Below are 25,879 nucleotides of genomic sequence, written 5' to 3'. Positions count from 1 at the left end.
CAGTCTGCTGCTGTGTGGAGCCCGGAGGTTCCATTAGCATCCAGCAACCTAGTACCGAGGCCCCATGTCCTTACACTGCCATTACTCACTTCTGCGTGGGGCGATTGGGAATTGCTAGAATCATTTGGAATAAAATGGGCCACTGGGGACCAGGGACTGGGATAAGGGAGCCTCCAACTCTAGGTAGCTGGTGCCTGGAGCATCTTCCTTGGGCCATGGCTGCAGCTGTGTGTAGAGCGTGTCTCCCACGTCAGGGTTGTCAGCCTCAGTGGTGGGGGCTGGATTGACTAGGCCCTGCTTGTGGGAGGAACTTCACCGTGGCTGCCTGCTGGTGGGCTAGAGAGCATGCCCCAGGGCTCTCACCTGGCCCCTTCCACTAGGCTGGAGACACGGGAGGAAAGATGCGGGCCAGCTGCAAAGCTCAGCAGCAGTGTCTGTCATTCCACTTCCTGCTCCGAGTTCCAAGCGACTGTGGTCTCAGGATCCTGACCTTTCCTTTTCCTGTCATCCCTTGTCTGGTATTTCTAGCTAGCAGCCCCATCCTGGGGCTAGAGACCTGCTCCTCTGCGTTAGTCTGCATGCATGCTCCCTTCTGCCTCCACCACGTTCTCCAACGGCAACCGATGCTTTCCAGGCTGCCTCTCCCATGAGCTTGAGCTCTGAGGGAGGGTTGAAATCTCCCCCTTAATGCTGTCTCTTGAGACCTTAGTGCCCTGGAGCTGGGCTCCCCCCTTGGTGAAAGGAACCTGCCGCACACTCCACTTCAGTGTGGTGTCAGGTATTTGCAGTCCATGTAACCCCCTGGACTGGGTGAAGGGGGGACGTAGACAGTTGACGCTGAGGGTCTGAGGTAGTTAAGGCTGCTTGATCTGAGCCGGAGTCTGTTCTGTACAGAAGCCATCCTCTCAAGAACACACGGAGGGGTTCCCCGTCTGGAGCCAACGGCCACTAGATGCTGCTCTTGCTCCAGCCACCGAACAGTGGTGCGCCCGGCCCTGAGCAGCTGGCACCTATGCGAGCACACTGGATCTCACTACAAATCTTAGGAACCACTGAGGAATGTGAGAAACGGCTTCTGGAGAGAGTCTGAGTTTCCTGCTGCCTATGAGGCCCCCTCCAGGACTCTGCTCCCTGTGGCGTGGGAAATGCCAAAGGCCTACTGAGGCCAGGCCCCCTTCGCAACAGGAGCAAAGGACTGGCTTAAAATAAAATTCCCTTGTTCGTTGTGAGGCCGCAGGAGCTGGGGGTCAGCGTGGGCTGACGCCGAAAGAACCTGCCGTGGCACCGTGAAAAGCACCCGCTCTTCACTACCACCGAAAGAAAGGGCCTGAACTGATGAGTGTGGGGGGAAAATATCCCAGGTTACCTAGGTGAGTGCCCATCAAAGGGCAACAAGACACAGCAGCCAACTGCCCCGTCCCTGCAGACAATATAATGAGGGTGAATGAGCATCGAGCAAACTTACTTTGACATTTAAAATGATGTAACTAGCAGCCAGGAGAAAATGGGAGCACAAGGAACGTAAACCTCCCTGCAGCCGGAGTTCTGCCTGCAAGTAGACAGACCCAGCCAGCTCCTGGGGAGTCGAGTAATGTGCTTCCTGCCCAGGTGGCTGGCATTCTGGTGCTGCCGCTGGCTGGCTTTGGGTTTGGTTCCGATATGTTGCAGAGACGGATTGTGCAGCTGTTCTTGTTGTGTGAGCTGCACAGTCTGCTCTCCTCAGAACAACACAAAACTCTTCCCTTCTCACTCCTTCAGGGGGGCAGGAAGAGGTGGGCAATTTACCAAACCCAGGATGTAGCAATAGGTGGTTCCAAAAAGGAATTTAGCTAAAATAAACCTCAGCAGGAAGTGAATTCTCTGGGGCAGGGCTGCGAGAAGTTCCGTACTGCGGCTGGCTAGGACGTGTAGAACGGGGTACACGCTCTGAAACGGAATAAAGTTGTGTTGCTGCTAGTAAGAAGACTTGATACTTTCTACGTTCCGAGTTAGCTAGCTGCTGGAGGTGTTCTTAGTTGAGACAAAACCAAGGCCTTTAGCACTTGTGCTTCTTAAAGAAGCCAGCTCACTTTTCGTAAGAGTCGGAGTGTTTGCACAGGTGTCCCGGCTGTGCTGCTGTTCAGTTCATTTCATTTGCTTCCTGAAATTTCCCTGGCAGTTTGAAATGGATTCAGGTTTGTTCTCCACTTACTCTGAAAATGGCCTGCAGTGGGGGGCTGCTGTCCTTCTGGAGAACTTTATCAAATGCTTTCAGATCCCTCAGCTGGAAAAGTGCCACAGAAGTAGACGGTATCAAGTACTGCACGTTTAGACTGCGCTGCACTGGGACATCCTGGGGCATATACACAGGCTCGAAACTCGTGGGAGCAGTAGCAGAGAAGAGCAAATTCCCTCCACGTTGCTGTATCCTTCCCCACAAATAGGCCGCTCATTAGCGTGGGTTGGTTGGTTTTTACTGTGGGGTAACTAGTGAGCTTAGATCTATATCGAAACACACCGAACAAGTCCCAAGCCTTTGTGTTCAGGCCATCCTGAAGCTCCCTCGGCGCTGGATCCAGGCGGCTGTAGGGCTTCTCCACCTTTCTTTAAGCACTCGCTGTCACTGAGAAAAGCACTGTGTTTGCAGCCCGTGCCTGGCTTTAGACCGCTTAGAGGAGATGTGAACTGTCATTGCATCGCTCTTAGCCGGCTGCTGTACGGGCCACTCCTGGATTGTCTCCTCCCTGGGTTCGTGTTGTCTGCAGGGGTGATACTAGCGAGTCCCACAGAATGGAAGATGCATGTTTCTGGGGTAGCCATGTGTCCAATTCTCCTGCCAACAGGCCTTGTGGTGAATGGTGACCGCAGCGGCTCCTGCCCTCGCCACAGCGCTAGACTAGCTGCCAAGGACTCAGAAATGACATGAGTCCGCTTGTGTCTGTCTTCGCAGCTGCAGACGAGGCCAGAGAAGGCTGCTGGGATGATGTAGGTACTTTGTCAAGAGCAGCGCTGGCTAAATGCTTCTCCACAGGGCAGGGGGGTGGGTCCAAAGCCAAGGTGAGGGAAGCTGCAATGGACGAAGTAAAGGTGGAACTGCCTGAGGAGGAAGCAACCTGCCCCCAGCAGGAAAGAGTGAGTGTTGCCTGCAGGAGGAGGGAGGGAGGGGAGGCAGGGGTGAGGCGAGGCTGGCAGCAGGAATGGAAACTTGCTTTGACTCTTGGTTTCCTTGTGTGTTCAGCACAGGCTGGAGATCCGGCAGGGCTTGTGCGCCCCAGATCTCTGCTCTCTGCAGAACAGTCTCAGGCTCCTGTCTCTGTCTCACCAGCACATTGGGACACCTGCGCCTTTCTGGAGGTTCAGGGAGACCAAGGAAAACAGTCACTTATTAAAGTGAGGCTGGAAAAGTCATGCTAACCAGTGGGAGTTCCAGCAGGAGGCTGCCAGCGCCATGCTCAGTCCAGGGAAAATGTGCCTTCTATTTTCCCTGAACCCGCCCATCCGGTACCAAGCTGGTCACCAGTGTGCGGCCAGGCAGCCTGGGGAGAGGGTGGAATCCAGGGACTCCTGTGTGCTAACCCTGGCTCTGCCTCTCCCGGTGCCCTGCAGGAAGTCATCTCCTCTCGCCCCACGGAGCAGGGCTAATAATGACCCTGAGGTGTCTCATGGGAGTGTGACCAAGACTGGCTAATGACAGGCTGTGCAGGGGCATGATGCTGGGGCTAATTAGTAATTGTGATTTGGGTGCTGAGACTAAGGCCCTAAATGACCTGGCCGGGGCTGCCCCATCCCTTTGGCTATTCCATAGCTGGGCACGTTCCTCCACACAGGACCTGCTGCTGGAGGTCAAACTGGGACCCAAAACCACACTGCCAGGGCGTGGGTGTGCGGAAGGAAAGAGCCTGGGACATTAGGGAAACTCAGTGAAATGCAAAGAGGTGAAATTCTAAGCTGTGGTGGTGAAATCTCCACTCTCACAGGCTGGTAATGTGCCCACCTCCATTCCCTAACCTGATGCTGACAACACCATCCCAGCCCTCGTGGGAACCTAAGCAAACTGGCCAAACTAAAAAAAGCGACATAATGATGTGAAATTTGTCTTATGAGTCACTGGCCCTGCGGCTCCAGTAGTTTTCCTAATGCAGTGCGCTTGGAGGCCCACCGAGCGTGCTGGATGGGCTGGGAGCAAAGACCTTCCCTTTCTAGTCCCCACAAATTTCAGATCTCCTCCCCCAGCCTCTCTCCACCTTTCATGTTTCCTGTACTAACCATCCAGCCACAGTCCAAACAGGCTGACGGCAGCTTCTCTGGGAGCTGCTGTAAAGCTCCAGGAGTCTCCTCTGCCTTCGTGGCTGCAGCAACATGAACCTGAGAACTGTCCTCATCCTCCTAGTCTTGGCGCTAGCCTCGATCTTCGCTTTGGTTTGTGTGTTGCTGACGAGAGGAGCGAAACCAGCCAGCTGTGAGCCGCAGCCCCTGAGCAGCCAGAGGGGAAAGCACAGTGATCAGAGCCTGGTCTTCGCTGATCTGACGCCGGAAGAAATGGGGCAAGTGGTGAGGTACCTGCAGCGCAGCCTTGGGGTGCCATTGGTAGACGCCTATAATGCAAACCCCTCCGATAACTGCATTTACTACATCGATGTGCAGCTCCCCACCAAGGCAGAGGTGCTGGGGTTCTTGGATCGTGGGGGCAGGCGACCCCCGCGGCAGGCGCTGGCTGTGGTGTATTTTGGAAACCAACCAGATCCGAATGTCACGGAGTACGTGGTGGGTCCCCTGCCCAAGCCGACGACTCACCAGGACATCACGGTGCAGAAGTACGGAGGGAAGCTGCCGTATCACCGCAGACCGGTGCTGGATGCTGAGTACAAGCTGATTGCTGGCTATTTACGGAGGACGGCGTTTCCCACAGCTCGAACCTTCCTGAATCAAGTACTTGATTATGATGGAACTAATTTAGCAGCTATGACCACAGCCCCCCGGGGGTTCCAGTCCGGAGACCGCAGCACCTGGTTTGTTCTGTTCCACAACGTGAGCGGCTACTTCCTGCACCCAGTGGGGCTGGAGGTGCTGGTTGATCACAGCAGCCTGGACGTCTCCCACTGGCGGGTGAGAAAAGTGTTCTATAACGGCCAGTACTACGGGGACTTGGCGCAGCTGGAGAGCGAGTTCAAGCAGGGCCGTGTCAAAGTGGCCCCAGTTACGAGAGCCCCACCCGACGGGGGATTCTCTTCCATGCAGCCCCGAGCAGCCCCCAGGGCTCCGTTCCCTCTGCAGTACGAGCCGCATGGGCCCCGCTACAGTGTCCGAAACAACCAAGTCGTCTCCCAGGCCTGGAGCTTTGCCTTTGGGGTGAACGTGAACACGGGGATGCGTCTCTTTGACATCAGATTTAAGGGGGAGAGGATTGTCTATGAAATCAGTGTCCAGGATGCTACATCTGTCTATGGGTCCAACTGTCCTGGAGGGATGTCAACCAGGTACATGGATGGGAGCTTTGGCATCGGGAGATTCACGTACCCGTTAGTCCGGGGGGTTGATTGCCCCTATTCAGCCACCTACGTAGACACACACTACTTAGCTCAATCCCCAAACCCTAGAATTAATAAAAACTCCATCTGCATTTTTGAGCAGAACACCGGGTCTCCTCTGAGGCGCCATTACTCCAACTTGCAGTCCCTGTACTACGGGGGTCTGACCAACTCTGCTCTGGTCCTTCGGTCACTTGCCACTCTGGGCAACTATGACTACGTCTGGGACTTCATCTTCTACCAGAACGGCGCGATCGAGGCCAAAGTCCAAACCACAGGCTACATGAGTTCGTCCTTTCTGTATGGTGACGGTCTGGACTATGGCAATAGGGTTGGGGATCACACCCTGGGGACGGTACACACCCATTCCATCAATTATAAAGTGGACTTGGACATTGGAGGTAGGTCTCTTGGTGATGTTTCTTTCTCTCTCTCCTGTGCCTCTCACTTATTACATGCTACAGGCAGTCCTCGGACTTAGGACACAAAATTGATTCCTGAAAATTGCGTCGTAAGTCGAAACGTCCTAACTCGGAACCGCAATCCACTCTATTGCGGGACCGAACATCCTAAAGTTGAAACTAATTGTCGTAAGTCGAATCAGGGTGTCCATTCAGAAACGGCGTAAGTGCCGTTCGTCGTAAGTCGAAGGTGATAAAGTAGAGGACTGCCTGTATTCTGTCCAACTGCAGGAGTGGGGGCTGCCCCAAGATGCAGAACTCTTGCAGATGGCCAGCAGCAGCATCCTTGCTCACTTTCTTACCCTTAGAGCTCTTTGCCATGTTATTTATTGACTTATTCAAATGAAGAGTCAGGGAACGTCACAAACCCCAGCAGCCATGCGAATCCCAGCAAGTGGCAGCTGCTCCAGGGAAACCGTGCAAGGTAGCAGTTTGGAAATGTGTGTATTTTTCTTACACCCGTCAGTTGTCAGGCATAGGGTGGGAGCCAGGGTCTTGCTAGTTCTAACCACTGCCTCTCCCGGTGACCTTGGGGTTGTCACCGTTCCCCAGCGTGCCTCAGTTTCCCCAGTGTAAAGCAGGGATACCAGCGACTGTGGATTAGCTGATTAGCTTGTGCCGTGCTAAGCATGTACTGATCTCTGGGAACGTTTGTAGTTCAGGGCCCAAGACTCGGACCCCAAACTGGCCTCCTTGCGGCTGCTGAATTCCTCGTGTTTTGACACAGCCAGGCATGTTTTCCAGCGGCAGTTCCCCTGGGGGGTTATTTGAGAGTTTTATATAACGTCCTACACACCAGGGTGGTTTGGTGCGACTGCGCGCGCCATCTGCTGGCTGAAACAATTGGTGTCGTCTAAGTGTCTATGCACTGTAGCCCCATTCGTCTCAATGAGGCTAAGAGACCAGGTCGCAGTTTTCTTGTCGGAAGGTCGGTCTGTCTGTCGGGCTGCAACTCAGCAAGGCGTCAGTTCAGCAGGGGCTCTGGGGAAGCACCAGGGGAGCAGCAGCTTTGGGGGGGGAGAGGGTCTTTAAATTAAAACGGCTTCTGCAAAAAGGGAACCGTAAGAAAGAGACACTTTGCACCGCCCCCCCAGCCAGATATGGCACCGGTAGGAGCTGGGTCCCCTGCCTCCCCTCCATCCCACAAAGACCTGCTTCATGTTAGCAACCAGACATGCTGACTCCTGCAATTGGGGCGGGGGCGTGGGTGGGGGGAAGGGAGGCCTTGTCTGTTAGAGATGTTACCCCAATGCAAACCCCATCAGAGGCCCCTGACGTCAGCTGTGCTTCATGGCTCCATTAGAGGACTGCACCTCTGTCGATTCCCTTTGTGTAGGCCAGGGCCGGCTCTGGCTTTTTTGCCGCCCGCCCCCTCCCCCCCCCGCGCGGGGGGAGGGGAGGGCGGCTGGAGCCCCGGGGGGAGGGCGGTGAGCCCTGGCCGGGGCTCCGCTCTCCCCGGCAGCCGGGGGGAGGACGGCCGGAGCCCTGGGAGGAGGGCGGAGTGCCCGGTTGGGGCTCCGCTCTCCCCGGTGGCTGGGGGGAAGGCGCCGGAGCCCTGGGAGGAGGGCGGAGTGCCCGGTTGGGGCTCCGCTCTCCCCGGTGGCTGGGGGGAAGGTGCCGGAGCCCTGGGAGGAGGGCGGCGAGCCTGGCCGTGGCCCCAGCGTCCGGAGCCGGAGGGCCGCACCGCGCCGCCTCCCTCCAGGTGCCGCCCCAAGCACAAGCTTGGTGGGCTGGTGCCTGGAGCCGGCCCTGGTGTAGGCAAGGCCTGAGTGCGCATTAACATCCAAATCATCACCTAGCGCCTCGCTCCTTCCGCCACATTTGCTGTGTCCCTAGGCTCTAGTCTTTGTCCCAAACGAGCGTTGGTTAATCCAGAGCCACAGTCAAGATGAAACCCTTATCAGAGAGAACAATACAACCACCCTGCTTACCAAGGAAATGCAAGAGCAAATCCGACTGAGACCCAGAACCTAGCCGCCGTGGAGAGAGTTCATGAGAAGGAACCCCAGGAGCAGTCCAAGTTCAGTGAGTCGGGAAGGGATGAAATTCTGCACTATAGCAAAAAATCTCCAGCCTTTTGAAGATTTGGTTTCACCCCCTACTGATGCTGAGTGTTTAGATCACAACTTCTACAGGCAGCCTCTGGAAGTTGGTCTGAACAAACAAGTAATGGCGCCTGTTCTGTAACTGGTCGTCTGTAGATCAGTTACGCTGTAACAGAGCGTGCTGGACGGGCTGATAGTGAAGACCTGCCCTTTCTGGTCCCCACAAACTTCATATCTCCTCCTCCCACCTCGCCTCCACATCTCATGTTTCCTGTACTTAACCCCTTCAGCTGCATCTTAAACGGGCTGCCTGTAGCTGGGAACACCACTCTGGAAGTGGCTCCTGAAGCCTCACAGTCTCCTCTGCCTTCGTGGCTGCAGCAACATGAACCTGAAAACTGTCCTCATCCTCCTAGTCTTGGCACTAGCCACGATCTTCGCTTTGGTTTGTGTGTTGCTGACGAGAGGAGTGAAACCAGCCAGCTGTGAGCCGCAGCCCCTGAGCAGCCAGGGGGGAAAGCACAGTGATCAGAGCCTGGTCTTCGCTGATCTGACGCCGGAAGAAATGGGGCAAGTGGTGAGGTACCTGCAGCGCAGCCTTGGGGTGCCATTGGTAGACGCCTATAATGCAAACCCCTCCGATAACTGCATTTACTACATCGATGTGCAGATCCCCACCAAGGCAGAGGTGCTGGGGTTCTTGGATCGTGGGGGCAGGCGACCCCCGCGGCAGGCGCTGGCTGTGGTGTATTTTGGAAACCAACCAGATCCGAATGTCACGGAGTACGTGGTGGGTCCCCTGCCCAAGCCGACGACTCACCAGGACATCACGGTGCAGAAGTACGGAGGGAAGCTGCCGTATCACCGCAGACCGGTGCTGGGTAAGGAGTATGAGCAGATTGAAACCTTCTTACGGAAGAAGGCGCTCTCAACAGCCCCTACCTTCCTGCATCAGGTATTTAATTATGATGGGACCAGTTTTGTATCACTAACCTCAGCCCCCCGGGGGTTCCAGTCCGGAGACCGCAGCACCTGGTTTGCTCTGTTCCACAACGTGAGCGGCTACTTCCTGCACCCGGTGGGGCTGGAGGTGCTGGTTGATCACAGCAGCCTGGACGTCTCCCACTGGCGGGTGAGAAAAGTGTTCTATAACGGCCAGTACTACGGGGACTTGGTGCAGCTGGAGAGCGAGTTCAAGCAGGGCCGTGTCAAAGTGGCCCCAGTTACGAGAGCCCCACCCGACGGGGGATTCTCTTCCATGCAGCCCCGAGCAGCCCCCAGGGCTCCGTTCCCTCTGCAGTACGAGCCGCACGGGCCCCGCTACAGTGTCCGAAACAACCAAGTCGTCTCGCAGGCCTGGAGCTTTGCCTTTGGGGTGAACGTGAACACGGGGATGCGTCTCTTTGACATCAGATTTAAGGGGGAGAGGATTGTCTATGAAATCAGTGTCCAGGATGCTACATCTGTCTATGGGTCCAACTGTCCTGGAGGGATGTCAACCAGGTACATGGATGGGAGCTTTGGCATCGGGAGATTGACGTACTCGTTAGTCCAGGGGGTTGATTGCCCCTATTCAGCCACCTACGTAGACACACACTACTTAGTTGAAACAGACACACCTGAAAAGCATAAGAACTCCATCTGCATTTTTGAGCAGAACACTGGGTCTCCTCTGAGGCGTCATTACTCCAACTTGCAGTCCCTGTACTACGGGGGTCTGACCAACTCTGCTCTGGTCCTTCGGTCAATTGCCACTCTGGGCAACTATGACTACATCTGGGACTTCATCTTCTACCAGAACGGCGCGATCGAGGCCAAAGTCCAAGCCACAGGCTACATGACTTCATCCTTTCTGTATGGTGACGGTCTGGACTATGGCAATAGGGTTGGGGATCACACCCTGGGGACGGTACACACCCATTCCATCAATTATAAAGTGGACTTGGACGTTGGAGGTAGGTTTCTGTGTAACTTTTCTTTCTAATTTTGTGCCCATCCTTTTAGTGTCTCAGGACCTCCCAGGTACATTTAGATTTGCAAAATAAGGTTTCTCTTGGACTTGGGAGTGCTGCTTTTCTCCTCTCTCTGGTATGAGAGGGACCTGCCTGGCGTGTGCCCATCAATAGTGTTTCTCTATCTCTGCCCCCTTTTGTGTCCTCACTCTGGTTATGGCGAGCAAGTGTTAACTTGCTTTGCTGCTGATCGGACTCCTTAATAGCTGGGAGGCTGCTGGGTAACCTCTCTGATTCATAGCAAAGTGAGAGAACGGAGCCCTGAGCTGCCATGAAAAGCAAAGGCAAGGCTGGGGAATACTGGTCATTTTACCGATTTCCACGGTTGAAGGAAATGAAGTTAAGGAATCTCTATTCGTCAAAATCTGAAACCTGATAAACAGTGAAGAGTTCTCAAGACAACCACTGAGCATGTTTCAGTTGTAAATCAATAAGGGACATCCCAGAATTGCCCTGGTCTCATTACTGCTGTTTGTGTATTAGCTTCCTCGATGGATATGTCTGCTCTCCACTCTCTGTCACTCCTTCTGCTTGGGGGAATTGGCCACGTAGGCTGAAGGGTTACAGGGAAAGGCTGTTTATCCCCTAAGATGTAGGTAACCAACATCACCTGCTTGGGACTCATTTAGATAAGACCCAGGTGTCTTTATCTCCCAGCTGCGGGTCTTTCGTTTCCTTTCGGTCTTAGGGCTGGTACTGCAGAACTCTCTGTTTCTAATCATCCCTCTGTTTTCCCTCTTTGTGTTGTGTTTGACACACAGTGCCCAGGCCCACGTTCCAATCCTAGGCTATCCCAAGAGTAGTGTTAGGAGTGTGTGTGTGTGTGTGTGTGTGTGTGTGTGTGTGTGTGTGTGTGTGTGTGTGTGAAGTTTATATATGAAGTTTATATATATGTTTGTAGCGGAGGTGTCTCATCTACCCTCCTCCTTTCTCCAGAGTAAAATCTCTCGCTCTGATCTCCTCTTTAGCTCTAGTCTCCACAGGGCCTTTTGAACATATCTGCCCAAAGTGCCAACGCCCCCCCTGAAAGACGCCGTAGGGTGTGGATCGACACCGTGGGCTGCCAGCAAGCGAGGTCAGTCCCGTGGGCTGGAAAAGTTGCACAGCCCGAGACTGAACGTGGGGTGGGTGGACGCAGGTATAAAGGCAACAACCCCTCCCTTTCTGGATGAAATGGGAGGTCACGTTCCTGGACCCTCGTCCACTGTATGTTCCAGCCGGGAGCGTGCATGGGAACCCAAGAGGCTTTTATGTGAAGAATCTTAACGGCAGGTGCAAGCTAGTCCCAGAGCCTTAGGGGGTACAGAGCCCAACAGCTACTGGGTCACCTCCTCTTGCCCAGGGGCTGCCCGCAGTAGCTCAGGCCATTCCTCCCCTCCCCCCGGGAGTGCTGAAAGACGGTGCTCAGATCTTTGTGTGCTGCTCCAAGACCCCTCGCCCATGTTACCAGGCTGTGCAGCTCCCTCCCCCAGACACCTGCACTCTAATACCCACCATCCCCGAACGCTGGGAGAGGGATGCGGCCACCTCGGCTACAGCAGCCTGCGTTCTGCTCTCGGGTACCTGTGGCTGACTCGCTGAAGTCAGGGCAGTGGCACGAAGAACAGGAATTACTTGTGGCACCTTAGAGACTAACAAATTTATGTGAGCATAAGCTTTGGCAGTGGCATGAGTGTAACTGGCCGACTGTCTGGTTCAGCCCGGCAGCACAACGCTCGGCCAGCAGAGAGCAGCATTAGAGCACCCAACCAATGTGAATCCTACAGGAGACGAGATGCTGGCAGATCCGTTTCTAGCAGTCACAGGAACCTCACCCCCGACTCCCCGGGCTGGGACATTGGCGCTCACCTTCTAGCGCTGAGACTGCTGTGTGCAGCTCCCAGGCTCGGGGAGAGGCACAGGACATGCACAAACCCATTTTACATAACCTCTTACGTTTCACCCATGTCTCCCAAGCCCTCTGGGATTTTGCCGAGGGTTGAAGCAGCCGTAGCAAGCTCAGGCGTGGTGGGTCTGGGGCGGGTGGTTTAAGAGGCCTGCATCATCCACCCTTGTCTGTCTATGCTCTGCAACTGTGACTTGCAACTGTCCATCAGATGAATAGGTGAGAAGTCTGCCCTACCAGCTGCGTTCGGCAATAGGCTCTGGCCTGAATTCTGGTACCAGCAGCCCCTGCCCCCTTCCCAGCGCCAAACGAACTGGAGTTTGGGGGTTCTGCAGGGAAAAGCCACCCTGCTGAATCCCAGCCACTCGCCAGGGACAGAAAGGCAGAGAGCTCCTGGCGGTGGGGAGATGAGGAGAGTGATTGACAAGAAGCGGCAGATGGGAAATACTCTAGGGCAGTGGTTCCCAAATTTTAACAGCCCGCGAACCCCTTTCGCTAAATGGTGAAATCTCGCGAACCCCCTCCTAAAAATGAGTATTTTCAGGGATTTAAGTTTAAATTTCCTCAGTGTGAGGGATGCCCCAGCTACCCGGCCCCTGCTCTTCCTGGGGCTCGGACTGGGGTTCGGGCAGCCGGCTCCCCCGCTGACCGCCGGGACTCGGGCTGCCAGCCCCAACTGCCCGGCCCCGCTCTCCCTGGGGCTCGGGCTGTCTGCCCTGCAACCGGCTCCCACCTGCTGTCTCCAATGCCCGGGGTCCTCTGTCCGCCATTAGTGACATTTTTCTGGCAAACCCCAGTGTGGGAACCACTGCTCTAGTGCAAACTGCTGTAGTGAGCATGCATTGCACGTACATCAGACCTTCAGTCCTAGCTCTTGAATTGCTTCGCAGAGCTGGGTCAACCGTATTGTTCTCACTTAAATGGGGAAACTGAGGGGACAAGAATACCAAGCTCAGAGAGTAACCGAAGTAAGACAGAATCCAAGTCTGCTGCTTCCTGCCGCAGTGCCCAGGGTGCTGACCCATGCTGACTTGCACTAGACTCCATCAAGGTCCTTCCATTGGTCGCTGTTGGGTCAACAGGGGACCACTAACCCTCCAGCTGGAAATTCCACTGGACAAATTAAAATACTATTGGAAGTGGGAGCCAACTGTCCTTTCACAAAGAAATGGCCCTTGTCCAACATGGCATGATAAGATTTCTGGTGGGAAACAGGGAGAGGGAGGTTCTCCATTAGGAGTCTGTCTTGAGGGATAGCTCAGTGGTTTGAGCATTGGCCTGCTAAACCCAGGGTTGTGAGTTCAGCCCTTGAGAGGGATCTGGGGCAAAATCAGTCCTTGGTCCTGCTAGTGAAGGCAGGGGGCTGGACTCAATGACCCTTCCAGTTCTAGGAGATAGGATATCTCCATATTATTATAACTTCTGTTGCATTTCTCAGCCCAGGCTCATCCACATCCCAGTGTCTGTTACCTCAGGCCAAACGTCACCTTTTGAAGATTGGTGCCCTCCTGGTGAGACGCCGTCTCTGCTGCTTGCCTAGTGGGGTTTTGGTCCGTTGGCTTTCTCCAGGGGCAATAGCCACGTGAGCCAGTGCGTTGCTGTCCCTAATAAGGAAAGATTCGTGCAAACAAATGTCACTCAGCAGGTGCCTGGCCAAGCAGGTGTGGGTAAGCAAGGGAAGAGCCTCAGGATGGAAGTAAATAATGCTCTTCACTGGCTTTATCTTCTCTAGCTAGAAAAAAAACAGCCAATGCAGAGGGGTGGCTGGCATTAGGGGTGGCTGGTTTCAGGAGCTGGGATAAATCCCTGGAGCAGTAGTTAGAATCATAGACTATCAGGGTTGGAAGGGATCTCAGGAGGTATCTAGTCCAACCCTCTGCTCAAAGCAGGACCAATCCCCAACTAAATCATCCCAGCCAGGGCTTTGTCAAGCCTGACCTTAAAAACCTCTAAGGAAGGAGATTCCACCACCTCCCTCGGTAACCCATTCCAGTGCTTCACCACCCTCCTAGTGAAATAGTGTTTCCTAATATCCAACCTAGACCTCCCCCACTGCAACTTGAGACCATTACTCCTTGTTCTGTCATCTGCTACCACTGAGAACAGTCTAGATCCATTCTCTTTGGAACCCCCCTTCAGGTAGTTGAAAGCAGCTATCAAATTCCCCCTCACTCTTCTCTTCTCTTCTCTTCTGCAGACTAAACAATCCCAGTTCCCTCAGCCTCTCCTCGTAAGTCATGTGCTCCAGACCCCTAATCGTTTTTGTTCCCCTCCGCTGGACTCTTTCCAATTTTTCCACATCCTTCTTGTAGTGTGGGGCCCAAAACTGGACACAGTACTCCAGATGAGGTCTCACCAATTCCGAATAGAGGGGAATGATCACATCCCTCGATCTGCTGGCAATGCTCCTACTTATACAGCCCAAAATGCCATTAGCCTTCTTGGCAACAAGGGCACACTGTTGACGCATATCCAGCTTCTCATTCACTGTAACCCCTAGGTCCTCTTCTGCAGAACTGCTGCCTAGCCACTCGGTCTATAGTCTGTAGCAGTGCATGGGATTCTTCCGTCCTAAGTGCAGGACTCTGCACTTGTCCTTGTTGAACCTCATCAGATTTCTTTTGGCCCAATCTTCTAATTTGTCTAGGTCCCTCTGTGTCCTATCCCTACCCTCCAACATATCTACCACTCCTCCCAGTTTAGTGTCATCTGCAAACTTGCTGAGAGTGCAGTGCATACCATCCTCCAGATCATTAATGAAGATATTGAACAAAACCGCCCCCAGGACCGACCCTTGGGACACTCCGCTTGATACTGACTGCCAACTAGACATGGAGCCGTTGATCACTACCCATTGAGCCCGACGATCTAGCCAGCTTTCTATCCACCTTACAGTCCATTCATCCAGCCCATACTTCTTTAACTTGCTGGCACGTGTAAGCGTGCTGGCCACAATGCTGAAGGATCCAGGTCCAGGCTTGCAGGCAGCACTGTGTAATCCAAGGAGCAGGATTCAGAAACAGGATGAGCCCTATGGGTGAAGAGCCATTTCTTCCCAAGATGCCAAAAGGAGTGGAAATTTGCCAGGAGCTTTGGTCAGGTCTAAGGTGGTGACCCACCAGGCCTCCCGCAATCAGTCCAGCAACTCAATCACCTGGGAATGTTCTGCAGTACCAGGCCTTCTCTGTGTCCAACTGACCACAGCCAGTGTTCTGGCAGCAACGTTAAGGCAAGGGCTGTGTTTTGCCCCATCCCTGTGACACACAGTATTGCGAGCATGCATCTCTGCCTCCTCTCATCCTCTGACCCCGAGCTTTGGATTCCGTCTCTCAGGGCCAGCTGACAGCTGTGATCCCTGAACAGGGCCGGCTCCAGCTTTTTTGCCGCCCCAAGCAGCGAAGCGGGAAAAAAAAAAAAAGAAAATATAATGCCGTGGTTGGCGGCACTTCGGCGGCAGCTCTACCGCCCTGCTTCATTCTTTAGCGGCAATTCGGCAGCGAATCCTTCGCTCTGAGAGGGACCGAGGGACCCGCTGCCGAAGACCCGGACGTTCCGCCCCTTTCCATTGGCCGCCCCAAGCACCTGCTTCCTTTGCTGGTACCTGGAGCCGGCCCTGTCCCTGAATAACAAAGGCGGCTCCGCTGCATCTGGCTTGAACTTGCGCTATGCACTTTGCAGGAGTACGGCACAGACGGCACCTGCCACCCCCGCACAGGCTGGGATGTGAGACTGCAAGTCACTCTGCACTAACCCTGCTGGGCTGCAGCTGCCGGGCGCTGATGGGGATTTTCTTGGCGTTATTTTCATTTGTGACAAAAGCCACATGGATGATTTTTATACAAAAGCTGCTGTCCGTGGGAGGAGCAAACAACCCCAGCCTTACTGGAGGAGGACAACGTGTTTCTTTCCTAAAATAAAAAGATACAAATAAACAATCCAACCTGGATAGAGCTGTGGGCTTGATTTCTGGCCTTCTGCCCTCCCGAGGGCAAGTAGAGGCAGATAAGCCCAGACCTGCTGTAGCTGCACTGAAATTCTTTTCAAGGAAAGCCTCAAGTAAACTCACTTTGCCTAAGCAGAAGAAGCCAGAGCAACTCAAACTGAGAACCAGAGACTATAACCACCTTTTCCTGCTCCCAGAGTTTGGAAAGTTCCTGGGACTCCTTCTCGTGAACATCTCGATTATCTTATTCCCACGGGCCCTTACCAATCCCATGCCCATGCACTGAATTTGTTAGTAGACTAGTTTTAGTTACTCAGATAACAATATTGCAGGATCCTCCTGATTTTCTGGCAGTGCAATGAAATTCATCCAGTTACTTGGGAGAGGCACGTATCTGCCTTCCGCCTTCCTTCACATGGGACTAGTACTTCTTGAGCATTTTTGCCTTGTACAACACTTAATATATTCTTCGCAGTAACTGCCAAATGCATGTCTGTTCTGTGAAAGTCTGCTCCAGGCCTGTTCTTACAAATGTGTCTACAAGGTCTCCAAATGTTTTGGCCCTGGAGGGCTTTCCTACGGCTTGTACCAAATCTTATGCATCTATCACAAGACAGCTCCTCCCAGCAGGGTTAACTATTGGTGGGCAGTGGACATCATCTGTCAGTACATCACCCAGTATTGCTTTTGTGCCTGTTCTTAGACTGTCATTTGCCTGTGCTAATGCCAAAGGGATTGGCATTAACTCATGTGTCAAAATCTGTTGCAAATTCACAGTCCTGCTGGCTTCATAGGCTGTGATTAGTTGCTGAAGAATATTTCTGTCCATCTTCATAGTTGAAGCCTTTCCTTTGACTTCTTCCCCCACCTCAGAGAGCTTGGAAAAAGTTGGAGCATTATTTGTTGGCAGTGGATGATGAATATGTACGTGACCAGGATCCCTCTCTTGTGTCATCAGCTGTTTCTCAACACCGCTGTCCAGTTGCACTTTTCCTAGGCTCTTTGCATTCAGCAGTGGGCCCTGTATGGCTTCAGCAGCTAGATCTTTTGTTGCGATATTTTGCAATGAAGTTGGTGGCTCATCCCCAGAGAACACCTCGAACCTCTGAAGTGTTCATAAGAATGAATCCTCATCTTCGTTGTCACGTTGCTTCCTTGAACAAGTTGCCATCCAAGCCAACATGGATCATGGTTCTACTGTCTGCTGTGATATGGGCTCTCAGGTTGTAAGACAAGACCCATCTGCTGAGGACTGAGCAAGTCTTGGTGATGCCTACAGTCCTTTCTTCCCTACCCCAGTAAGCCGCTCCTGGCTCTGATCAGGGTCCACTTGGTTGAACTTCTGACATGATCTCTTGACCACACAGTCTCCTTGCTGGAACTCTTTGACCACTTCAGCTGGTAGTTGATGTATTTCTGCATTGTAAGTAGCACCCCTGCCTTGCAGTCTGTGTGGTCACAGCTCATGAAGAATGGCAGTATTCGAATTCACATTTGAAGGTGAAGAGCTGCACCTCTCAATTTCCTTCTCTCTGTGCATGGTTGAACAAGAGCAGTAAGGCCACCATTTTCGTGTACTGACATCAAAACCTGAGGTTCACCCCCACCCCTCCCCTTTGCTGGTCAAAAATGTAGAGGTGAGATTTTCTGAAAGTATTGTGAAGTATGAACTGATACGAGTTTGCCATAAGAATGTGACCGATCAGCTTTGACAATATGCTCTTTGAGATCTTGATCGTGCTTTGCTATAAAGTCCAGTAGTTGTGGAAGAAGCAGGCACTACAGTGCTCGAAATGGCAGTTTGTGCCAGTATCGTCCCGGAATATGACTTATGATTCACAGCTTTTTCTGTTGAGTTTGGGCCAAGAACTCCGCTTTCAGTCCAAACATCTGCTAGTCCTGAAGCCTGGGTGTTGGCCTATCCATTTTTTTTTGGAAGTTCACTGAGATATGGAGGTCTCCTAGTAGTGGAATAAGCCACTTTTACTTAATTTTTTTTACAGTACATCAGAAGCAGGAACCGTGCCAACCAGTCCATGGGGCCACTGAGTGAGTGAGGTGCAAAAGGAGAACTCAAGGAAGATAAGCCATTGCAGAAAAGCTAAATGAATGCTTTGCAGAGTCTTTTTTTTTTTTGTAATTGAGATATCCCATCTCCTAGAACTGGAAGGGACCTTGAAAGATCATTGAGTCCAGCCCCCTGGCTTCACTAGCAGGACCAAGTACTGATTTTTGCCCCAGATCCCCCTCAAGGATTGAACTCACAACCCTGGGTTTAGCAGGCCAATGCTCAAACCACTGAGCTATCCCTCCCTCCGAAGGATATGGGTAGAGCCCTCTGCAGATACAAAATCTGTATCTGTGTCCGATCCACAAAAATGGTCTGTGGATGCGGCTGTCTGCAGATCTAAAGCGGATATCCATGGCTATGCAGGGCTCTAGTTGTGGAGGAGAACGCCCCACCCCAGCCATTCTTTTTAGGTGACAAAGCTGAGGAACTGTTCCAAACTGAGGTGTCAATAGAGATGGATGTTGAGCAAATTGATAAATTAAATAGTATTAAGTGACCAGGACCAGGTGGTATTCACCCAAGAGTTCTGGAGGAACTCCAGTCTGAAATTGTGGAACTACTAACTGGTATGTAACCTATTGCTCAAATCAGCCTCTGGACCAGATGACTGGAGGGCAACTAACGTAATGCCTACTTTAAAAAAGGCTTCCGAGGCAATCCTGGCAATTACAGGGTGGTGGCTTAACTGCAATACCAGAACATTGTTTGAAATTATAGTAAAGAACAGAATTATCAGATGAACGTGATTTGTTGGGGAAGAGTCAACCCGGCTTTTGTAAAGGGAAATCAGGCCTCACCAATCTACTAGAATTCTTTGAGGGAGTCAACAAGCATGTGGACATAGTGTACAGTGTACTTAGATTTTCAGAAAGCCTTTGATAAGGTCACTCACCAAAGGCTCTTAAGCAAAGTAAGCTGTCATGGGATAAGAGGGAAGATCCTCTCATGGATTGGTAGCTGGTTAAAAGATAGGAAACAAGGGGTACATCTACACTACAGTGGGGAGTCGATTTAAGATACGCAAATTCAGCTACGTGAATAGCGTAGCTGAATTCGACGTATCGCAGCCGACTTACTCCGTTGTGAGGACGGCGGCAAAATCGACTTCTGCGGCTTTCTGTCGGCGGCGCTTACTCCCACCTCCGCTGGTGGAGTTAGAGCGCCGATTTGGGGATCGATTGTCGCGTCCCGATGGGACGCGATAAATCGATCCCCGAGAGGTCGATTTCTACCCGCTGATTCAGGCGGGTAGTGTAGACCTAGCCAAAGGGTAGGAATAAATGGTCAGTTTTCAGAATGGAGAGAGGTAAATAGGGGTGTCCCCCAGGGATCTGTACTGGGACTTGTGCTGTTCAACATATTCATAAATGATCTGGAAAAATAGGGTGACCAGTGAGGTGGCAAAATTTGCAGACGATACAAAACTACTCAAGATAGTTAAGTCCAAAGCTGACTGGGAAGAGTTACAAAGGAATCTCACAAAACTGGGCAACAAAATGGCAGATGAAATTCAATGCTGGTAAGTGCAAAATAACGGACATTGGAAAATCTGATCCCAGCTATACATATAAAATGAAGGGGTCTAAATTAGCTCTTACCGCTCAAGAAAGAGATCTTGGAGTCATCGTTGATAGTTCCCTGAAAACATTTGCTCTGTGTGCAGCAACAGTCAAAAAAGTGAAGAGAAGGTTAGAACCATCAGGAAAGGGACGGATAATACAATAGAAAATATCATAATGCCACTCTATAAATCCCTGGAATTCACATATGACAAAAGCCGCCCTCCCCGACCCTTACTGCTCAGACTCGTTCCCTGCAAGGCCCTGAATTACATGGAATCGCCCAGTTCTTGAGAGGTGCTGCTCACTCCCCCTGTCACTTTGCAAGTTCACCGTCTCTTCTAGGAAGCTGCAAAATCATGAGCAGAAATATTCTATTTGCTCTATCGCAGTGGTTTTCAACCTGTGGTGTGCGGACACCTGGAGATCCACAGACTATGGGGTCTGCACCTCCATTGGAAATTGTTTAGAGGTCTGCAAATGAAAAAGGGTTGAAAACCACTGATCTATTGTATATGTAACATTTGTTAATTACAGTAGCTGTGTTGTCATCTGGGGAGAGTGCAGGCTAGCACAAGGGTAATGCATCTCTTAGGCTCCACTTAACCCTCTGCACAGGGTGAATTTCACCTTAGGTGATTACGGGAGCCAGATGATGGGGTTGGTTGCATCTCAGCCACTCATCACAACTGCAGTCGTTGCTGAGAAGGATTTAGCCGCTGGTTTGGCGTTAGACGGCTTGTTGGGCATAGAGCTGCAGACATGGATGGGCCCCATGCAGAACCCACGTCGTTCAGAGTCTCTGGGACGGGGTGATGGTGAGAATGCATATGCTGTCTAGGAAGTACAGGAAGTGATTTCTCAGTGGTGTTTTTCTTTGTCTTTTAGGGGTGAATAATACTCTGGTGGCCCATGACATGGCATTCGAGTCTGTGCAGGCTCCTTGGAGTCCAGAGCACCAGATACAGCGCCCACGGCTCACCAAAGCAGTCCTGGACACAGAGGACAAGGCTGCGTTCCGGCTCCATTCAAACATGCCCAGATACATCTATTTTGCAGCCAACAGTGAAAATAAGTGGGGCCACCAGCGTGGCTACAGGATCCAGATTATTAGCTTCACCGGGGAACATCTGCCAGAAGCCAGTTTGATGGAGCGAGCTATCAGCTGGGGGAGGTAGGCAGCTTTCATCTAGATGTTACCACGTAGTTTATGATGATGCATAAGTCACCTGTGGGTGTCTAGGTGTCCAGTGGCTGCATGGTTCAGGTAGCCATAGAATGGACGTGGGCAAAGGCTCTTGTACGCTCTAATGAAAGGGTATGACGTTATCACTGGGAGTTATGCCTAAGGCTACAATTTTGTCATGGTTATTTTTAGTAAAAGTCATGGACAGGTCATGGGCAATAAACAAAAATTCACGGAATCTGTGACCCGTCTGTGACTTTTGCTGCTGCGGCTCCCTGGTGGCTGGGAGCTGTGGGGTTCCCCCTCCACCCACAGCAGCTGGGAGATGCAGGGTGACCATATTTCCCAAAGAGAAAACAGGACACCCCCCACCTCCTGCACGGCCACTGGAACCCTGAGGAGGGCCCCCTCAGGAGTCTGTCACTGGCTGTCAGCTCCAGAGTCCTGCAGCCCCTGGGGCTGAAGCAGCAAATGTCACCGAGGTCTCTGGAAGTAACTAATTCCATGACATAAACGTAGCCTTCGTTATGCCCTATCAGCTGTTTGCCCACTCCTTGGAGTTTAAAGCCAAACCTCTGTTGCAACCTTGATTGAATTCTCTACTTCATTGGTTCATTTTGTACCCTGCTGCCACTCACTTCTTCCAGTGCACCTTAACTGTGGCCTGAAGCCCCCTCTGTTTTCCCAGTCCTGCCTCACCCCTTGGCCACAGCTCAGTCAGTGCATCTCAGTCATGACCTGCAGTACCCGCTATTCCAGTCTGTCCAGGTCACACCTATTCCCCTTCTGCTGATGCACCTCACTGGCACCCTGCTATACCAGTCTCTGGTGTTTCCTTTGTAGATCCGGCCGGCTGGGCTGAATGTTGTGGTAATTGTTTTGTGAGGTATACGTTAGGATCATAGACGCTTGAGATGGAAAAGACCCATTACATTATGTAGCCCATGCCCCGTCCACCCTGCCAGGTGGGGTCAGGGCAGAGTGTTTCCTGTAGTATATTTCTCCCAATCTGGTTTTAAATGTCCCTGACCTGTGTAGCTGCCTCTCGTTAGGTACAAACTGGCCGTCACCAAACGGAAAGAGGAGGAACCAACCAGTAGCAGCATCTACAACCAGAACGACCCCTGGACGCCCACCGTGGCCTTTGCTGACTTCATAGACAATGAGACCATCGTAAACGAGGTGAGTTGGGTTCTCTTTGTGATGGGGCCATATATCACAGTGTGCCAAGTATTATGCTCAGTCTTAGAGCTATCCACAGCCCAGGACCCACGCAGACAAACCCCGTTCTTTTGCTCAGGGCTCAGACAGACATTGCTAACAGGACTTTTGGTTTCTGTGCGACAAAAGGAAAACCTTGGGGAAGGAGAAATAACTCACTGCACTCCATGTTTCCCCTCTTCCGAGCTGGCACCTGTTCATTCTTTGCTCTTGTGAAGTCCCTGCGACTGAGTCGTGTGTAGAGTGAATGAGCAGAGCCGGTCAGGACAGTCTGAAAAATCTGAAATCCCAACAAATGGGGAAAAAAGGTCAGGAAAATGTTTCCATTGCCCAAGCCACTGTCCTAAAGAGGGAGCCCGGCAGGTGGCATTCGCAGGTTCTGTCCTCGGACAGTATGTGCTCCCCAATGGATGTTCTCCTGAAATAACCAAATTATGTGACACTGTCTCCCTTCCCCAGGACTTGGTTGCCTGGATAACAACCGGTTTCCTTCACATCCCACATGCCGAGGACATTCCCAACACCGTGACTGTGGGAAATGGAGTCAGCATTTTCCTGAGACCGTACAATTATTATGACATAGACCCGTCCATACACTCACCTGATGGCGTCTTTTTCAGCAGGGAGCAGGACTCGAGTGCATGTGAAGTCAACCATATTGCCTGCCTGTCCAAAAGTGCCTCATGTTTACCAATCCTCCCTCCGTTCACCTATGACGGCTTCCAAAATCTGACGAGACTGTAAGAGCTGTGGGCTGCAGGGTCTTTGTGTGGTAGGAGAAATGAATATGATGCACCAGAGTGACTCCTCTGCTGAAAAAAATCTATTTTAATAATGGAAATCTGTCTTCAAGTCCCTCTGTCAATGATGTTGTGTAGCTTTTTATATAGTAACTTCACTATTACAAGGGGCTGTATCTTTAAAGGGAAACAGAACATGCTCAGTGCACTGCCAGGTGACCATTTGCATTAGTCTTTTTTAGAATAACATGTTTAAATCCAGCCTGTCGCATGGAGGGAGGCAGGTAGAAGGAGAGCCAATTCTGTTCCTCTGATCACAATAATAAATACTGAGTAGTAACTGGCTCAGGTGAAAATAATGAAGCTTGATGTTGGTCCAAAGTTATCTCAAATGCCTTATTCTTAAAGTGTTGCATTGCCTGTGTCTACGAAGGCTGAAGGGGCTAAGAGTCTTAGCGTAAGCACGTGTGAATAGCCGTATCGGGTCAGACCAATGGTCCATCTAGTTCCGTATCCTGTTTTCCAACAGTGGCCATTCAGAGGGAATGAACAGAGCAGGGCAATCAGTGAGTGATCCATCCCCTGTTGCTTCTGGCAGTGAGAGGTTTAGGGACGCCCAGAGCATGGGGTTGCGTCCCTGTCCATCTTGGCTAATAGCCATTGATGGACCTGACGTCCGTGAACTTCTCTAGTTCTTTTTTGAACCCTGTTATAGTTTTTGGCCTTCACAACATCCCCTGGAACGAATTCCACAGGGGGAGTGTGCGCTGCCTACACTGGTAAGTCAACCTTTAAAACATGCTCTGGCCTGAAGCTTTGCTTAAATCCCAGCCTTGAGAAAGCACAAGCCCTACAGCAGCTGAGAGATCTCACCGAGGTTACCAGTCCTCCTCATGGGCTCGTGCCTTTCAAGAACATCAGATATATAAAGCCCTGTAGCCTGAGGCCTCTCCTGAGGGTCTGATCTGGCTGCCGTGAGAGTCTGGCGCCCTGCAGAAGCAGGGCCGGCTCCGGGCACCAGCCTGGCAAGCAGGTGCTTGGGGCGGCCGCTCCGGAGAGGGGCGGCACGTCCAGGTATTCGGCAGCAATTCGGCGGACGGTCCCTCACTCCCGCTGGGAGCAAAGGCCCTCCCGCCGAATTGTCGCCGCAGATCGCCATCGCGGCTTTTTTTTTTTTTTTGGGCTGCTTGGGGCGGCCAAAACCCTGGAGCCGGCCCTGTGCAGAAGGCTGTGAGCTGAGTCACTCCTACTCACTTGGCTTTCCAGACCTTTCGGGTAGTTCAGCAATAGGAACGGAATAAGGGATGAAGATTTGACAAGTGGCTCTTCAGCATCTCCCCTTTGGGGACAGCGATCTCTGGTAAATCCTGGATGTAAAAGCAAGATGGCTGAAGAGCAGCAGAAGCGTAGATGGGGCACAAGGCTGTGACTCCAGTGTTGGAGCACCTGAGTCCTCACAAGCTGGGCCAGGGGAGGGGGTGCAGGCCTGGGGTGCTGGGCTGATTGGGAAGCCAGCGGCAGTGGCTGTGGGGCTGGAGTTGGGGCTCCCCCTCACCTTTGAGTCTCTGCCACTCTGGGCTGGGGCCTGGGGCAGCGAGACGGGAGGCAGAGGCAGTTGGCACATCAGCCCGGGGCCAGAAGGAGGCGCTGCAGGCCAGTGCCCGTCATGAGAGCGCAGCTGAGATATGGCGGGTGCTGCTGGTGTGAGCACCCCAGGCGAGTGCCAGGGGCCGGGCAGCCCTGCTCCCCACAGACAGCCAATGGCACTGCCTTATCCATCTCACTCCTGGGGGGTTCCAGCCTGTCCAATCCCAGCCCCCTGTGCCCTGGGGCCCCCTCTGATGCCCACCTTGCAACAAGCATCCCCAGCCAGGGCCTGTCCCCGCTGCCTGCTGAGGGGACGGGGCTCTGCGTGCAGGTTTGGGTCAAGTCACAAGGAGGGCCATGCCCCCGGGCAGAGGGATGGTCCACAGGCCAGAGTTAGGGACATGTTGCCCCAAAAGAGCCCAGTGGGCCACTGATCTGGCTGCGAGAGGAGATAGGCATTTTATCTGCTGGGATGCTGCCCTGCTCCACTGGAAGGATGAATTTGAAAATGATTTGGGGTTGGGAACGGGGCTCCTGGGAAGGAAAGGGGCAGAGCTGGCAGCTCAGACCTCTCCTCCATCATAGGAAGGGTTGGTCTAAGCCCCCTCCCTGCCCAACGCCCAAGGAGACAATTCCAAAATGCTTGAGCGGAGCTTGCCATTTCTGCCAAACTGGGGGTACAGGACAGGCCATGGGGTCTTAACCAATCAGGGGTGTAGCCCCCACCCCCATGCAGAGTCCAGATTCTCCCCTGTTCCTGGTATGAAGGGGCAGCAGCCCTCGGGATGAGGCCAGAGATAGTCACCCGGGTCAGCTCTGCTCGTGGGGTGGAGCGTGCAGGAAATGCTTTGGTTTTGGCAACATGCCGGTTTCAGAGAGACCATAAATCCTGAAGCCAGCCTGGAGCCAGCCCTGCCCGGCTGTTACAAAAGCAAAGCATGTAACACAGCGAGAGCTGGAGGCTCCCCAAGAGTTTGGTGAAAGGAACTTAGGACCTTAAAAGAGGAAGGGAAGGGGGATGGGAAGAGGGGAAAACACCTAATGTCCTAAACAGCAGGAGAGAAGGCAGCAGAGGCGGGCCGGAAATGTGGGGATGGGAGCAGAGGCCTGAGGGAGAAGTGGCATTTGCTGAGTGTGGGAGTTAGGGCTGGAAAAGGACAATTTACTAACAAGGCAAACTGAGTGACAGCCGAGCCGGACACTTCAACCTCTCTAACCACTCAGTGACAGACTTGAAGGTGGCAATTTTGCAACCAAAAAACAGACTCCAAAGAGAGACGGCTGAACTCGAATTAATATGCACATTAGATACAATTAAACAGAGACTGGGAATGGTTGGGTCATTACACTAATTGAATCTATTTCCCCATGTTAAAATATCCTCACACCGTCTATGGGTCATCTCGATTATCACGTCAAAGGTTTTTTTTCTCCTGCTGATGACAGCTCATCTCAAGTGATTGGCCTCTTACCGTTGGTCTGGCTACTCCCACCTTTTCAAGTTCTCTGTATGTATCAATATCTTCTGTCTGTGTGTTCCATTCTATGCATCTGAAGAAGTGGGCTGTAGCCCACGAAAGCTTATGCCCAAATAAATGTGTTTAGTCTCTAAGGTGCCCCAAGTCCTCCTGTTCTTTTAGCTGAGCTTGGGTTTGCACCTGA

The 25,879-nt window shown here is 52.4% G+C and overlaps 2 protein-coding genes across 4 annotated transcripts; both read left to right on the top strand.

Moving 5' to 3' along the window:
- The first annotated feature begins 1 nt into the window (after position 1).
- On the top strand, positions 2-7,007 carry LOC103306648 (amine oxidase [copper-containing] 3-like). Its single transcript, XM_065577816.1, has one exon. The coding sequence runs from the start codon at positions 4,339-4,341 to the stop codon at positions 5,986-5,988; it is 1,650 nt and encodes a 549-aa protein (XP_065433888.1). The 5' UTR covers positions 2-4,338; the 3' UTR covers positions 5,989-7,007.
- A 515-nt stretch (positions 7,008-7,522) lies between these two features.
- On the top strand, positions 7,523-25,829 carry LOC101946984 (amine oxidase copper containing 2). 3 transcript variants are annotated; one of them, XM_065577811.1, is made up of 4 exons: positions 7,532-9,968; positions 20,372-20,657; positions 21,708-21,851; positions 22,350-25,829. In XM_065577811.1, the coding sequence occupies exons 1-3, from the start codon at positions 8,399-8,401 to the stop codon at positions 21,826-21,828; spliced, it is 1,977 nt and encodes a 658-aa protein (XP_065433883.1). In that variant the 5' UTR covers positions 7,532-8,398; the 3' UTR covers positions 21,829-21,851; positions 22,350-25,829. The 3 variants fall into 3 exon arrangements, with proteins under 3 accessions (XP_065433884.1, XP_065433883.1, XP_005310113.2); XM_005310056.5 differs by having other exon boundaries at positions 7,545-9,968; positions 21,722-21,851; XM_065577812.1 differs by lacking the exon at positions 22,350-25,829 and having other exon boundaries at positions 7,523-9,968; positions 21,708-21,852.
- The last annotated feature ends 50 nt before the right edge of the window (positions 25,830-25,879 follow it).

Source organism: Chrysemys picta, chromosome 24 (genome assembly GCF_011386835.1).
Source record: "Chrysemys picta bellii isolate R12L10 chromosome 24, ASM1138683v2, whole genome shotgun sequence".
Lineage (NCBI taxonomy): Eukaryota > Metazoa > Chordata > Testudines > Emydidae > Chrysemys > Chrysemys picta.
This window is presented reverse-complemented; position numbering and strand designations above follow the sequence as displayed.

Excerpts from the sequence above, each read along its gene's own strand:
- LOC103306648 (XM_065577816.1), top strand. The coding sequence starts at position 4,339 with ATGAACCTGAGAACTGTCCTCATCCTCCTAGTCTTGGCGCTAGCCTCG.
- LOC101946984 (XM_005310056.5), top strand. The coding sequence starts at position 8,399 with ATGAACCTGAAAACTGTCCTCATCCTCCTAGTCTTGGCACTAGCCACG. Across the intron at positions 20,658-21,721 it reads CGAGCTATCAGCTGGGGGAG|GTACAAACTGGCCGTCACCA; the intron begins GTAGGCAGCTTT and ends GCCTCTCGTTAG. Across the intron at positions 21,852-22,349 it reads ATGAGACCATCGTAAACGAG|GACTTGGTTGCCTGGATAAC; the intron begins GTGAGTTGGGTT and ends TCCCTTCCCCAG.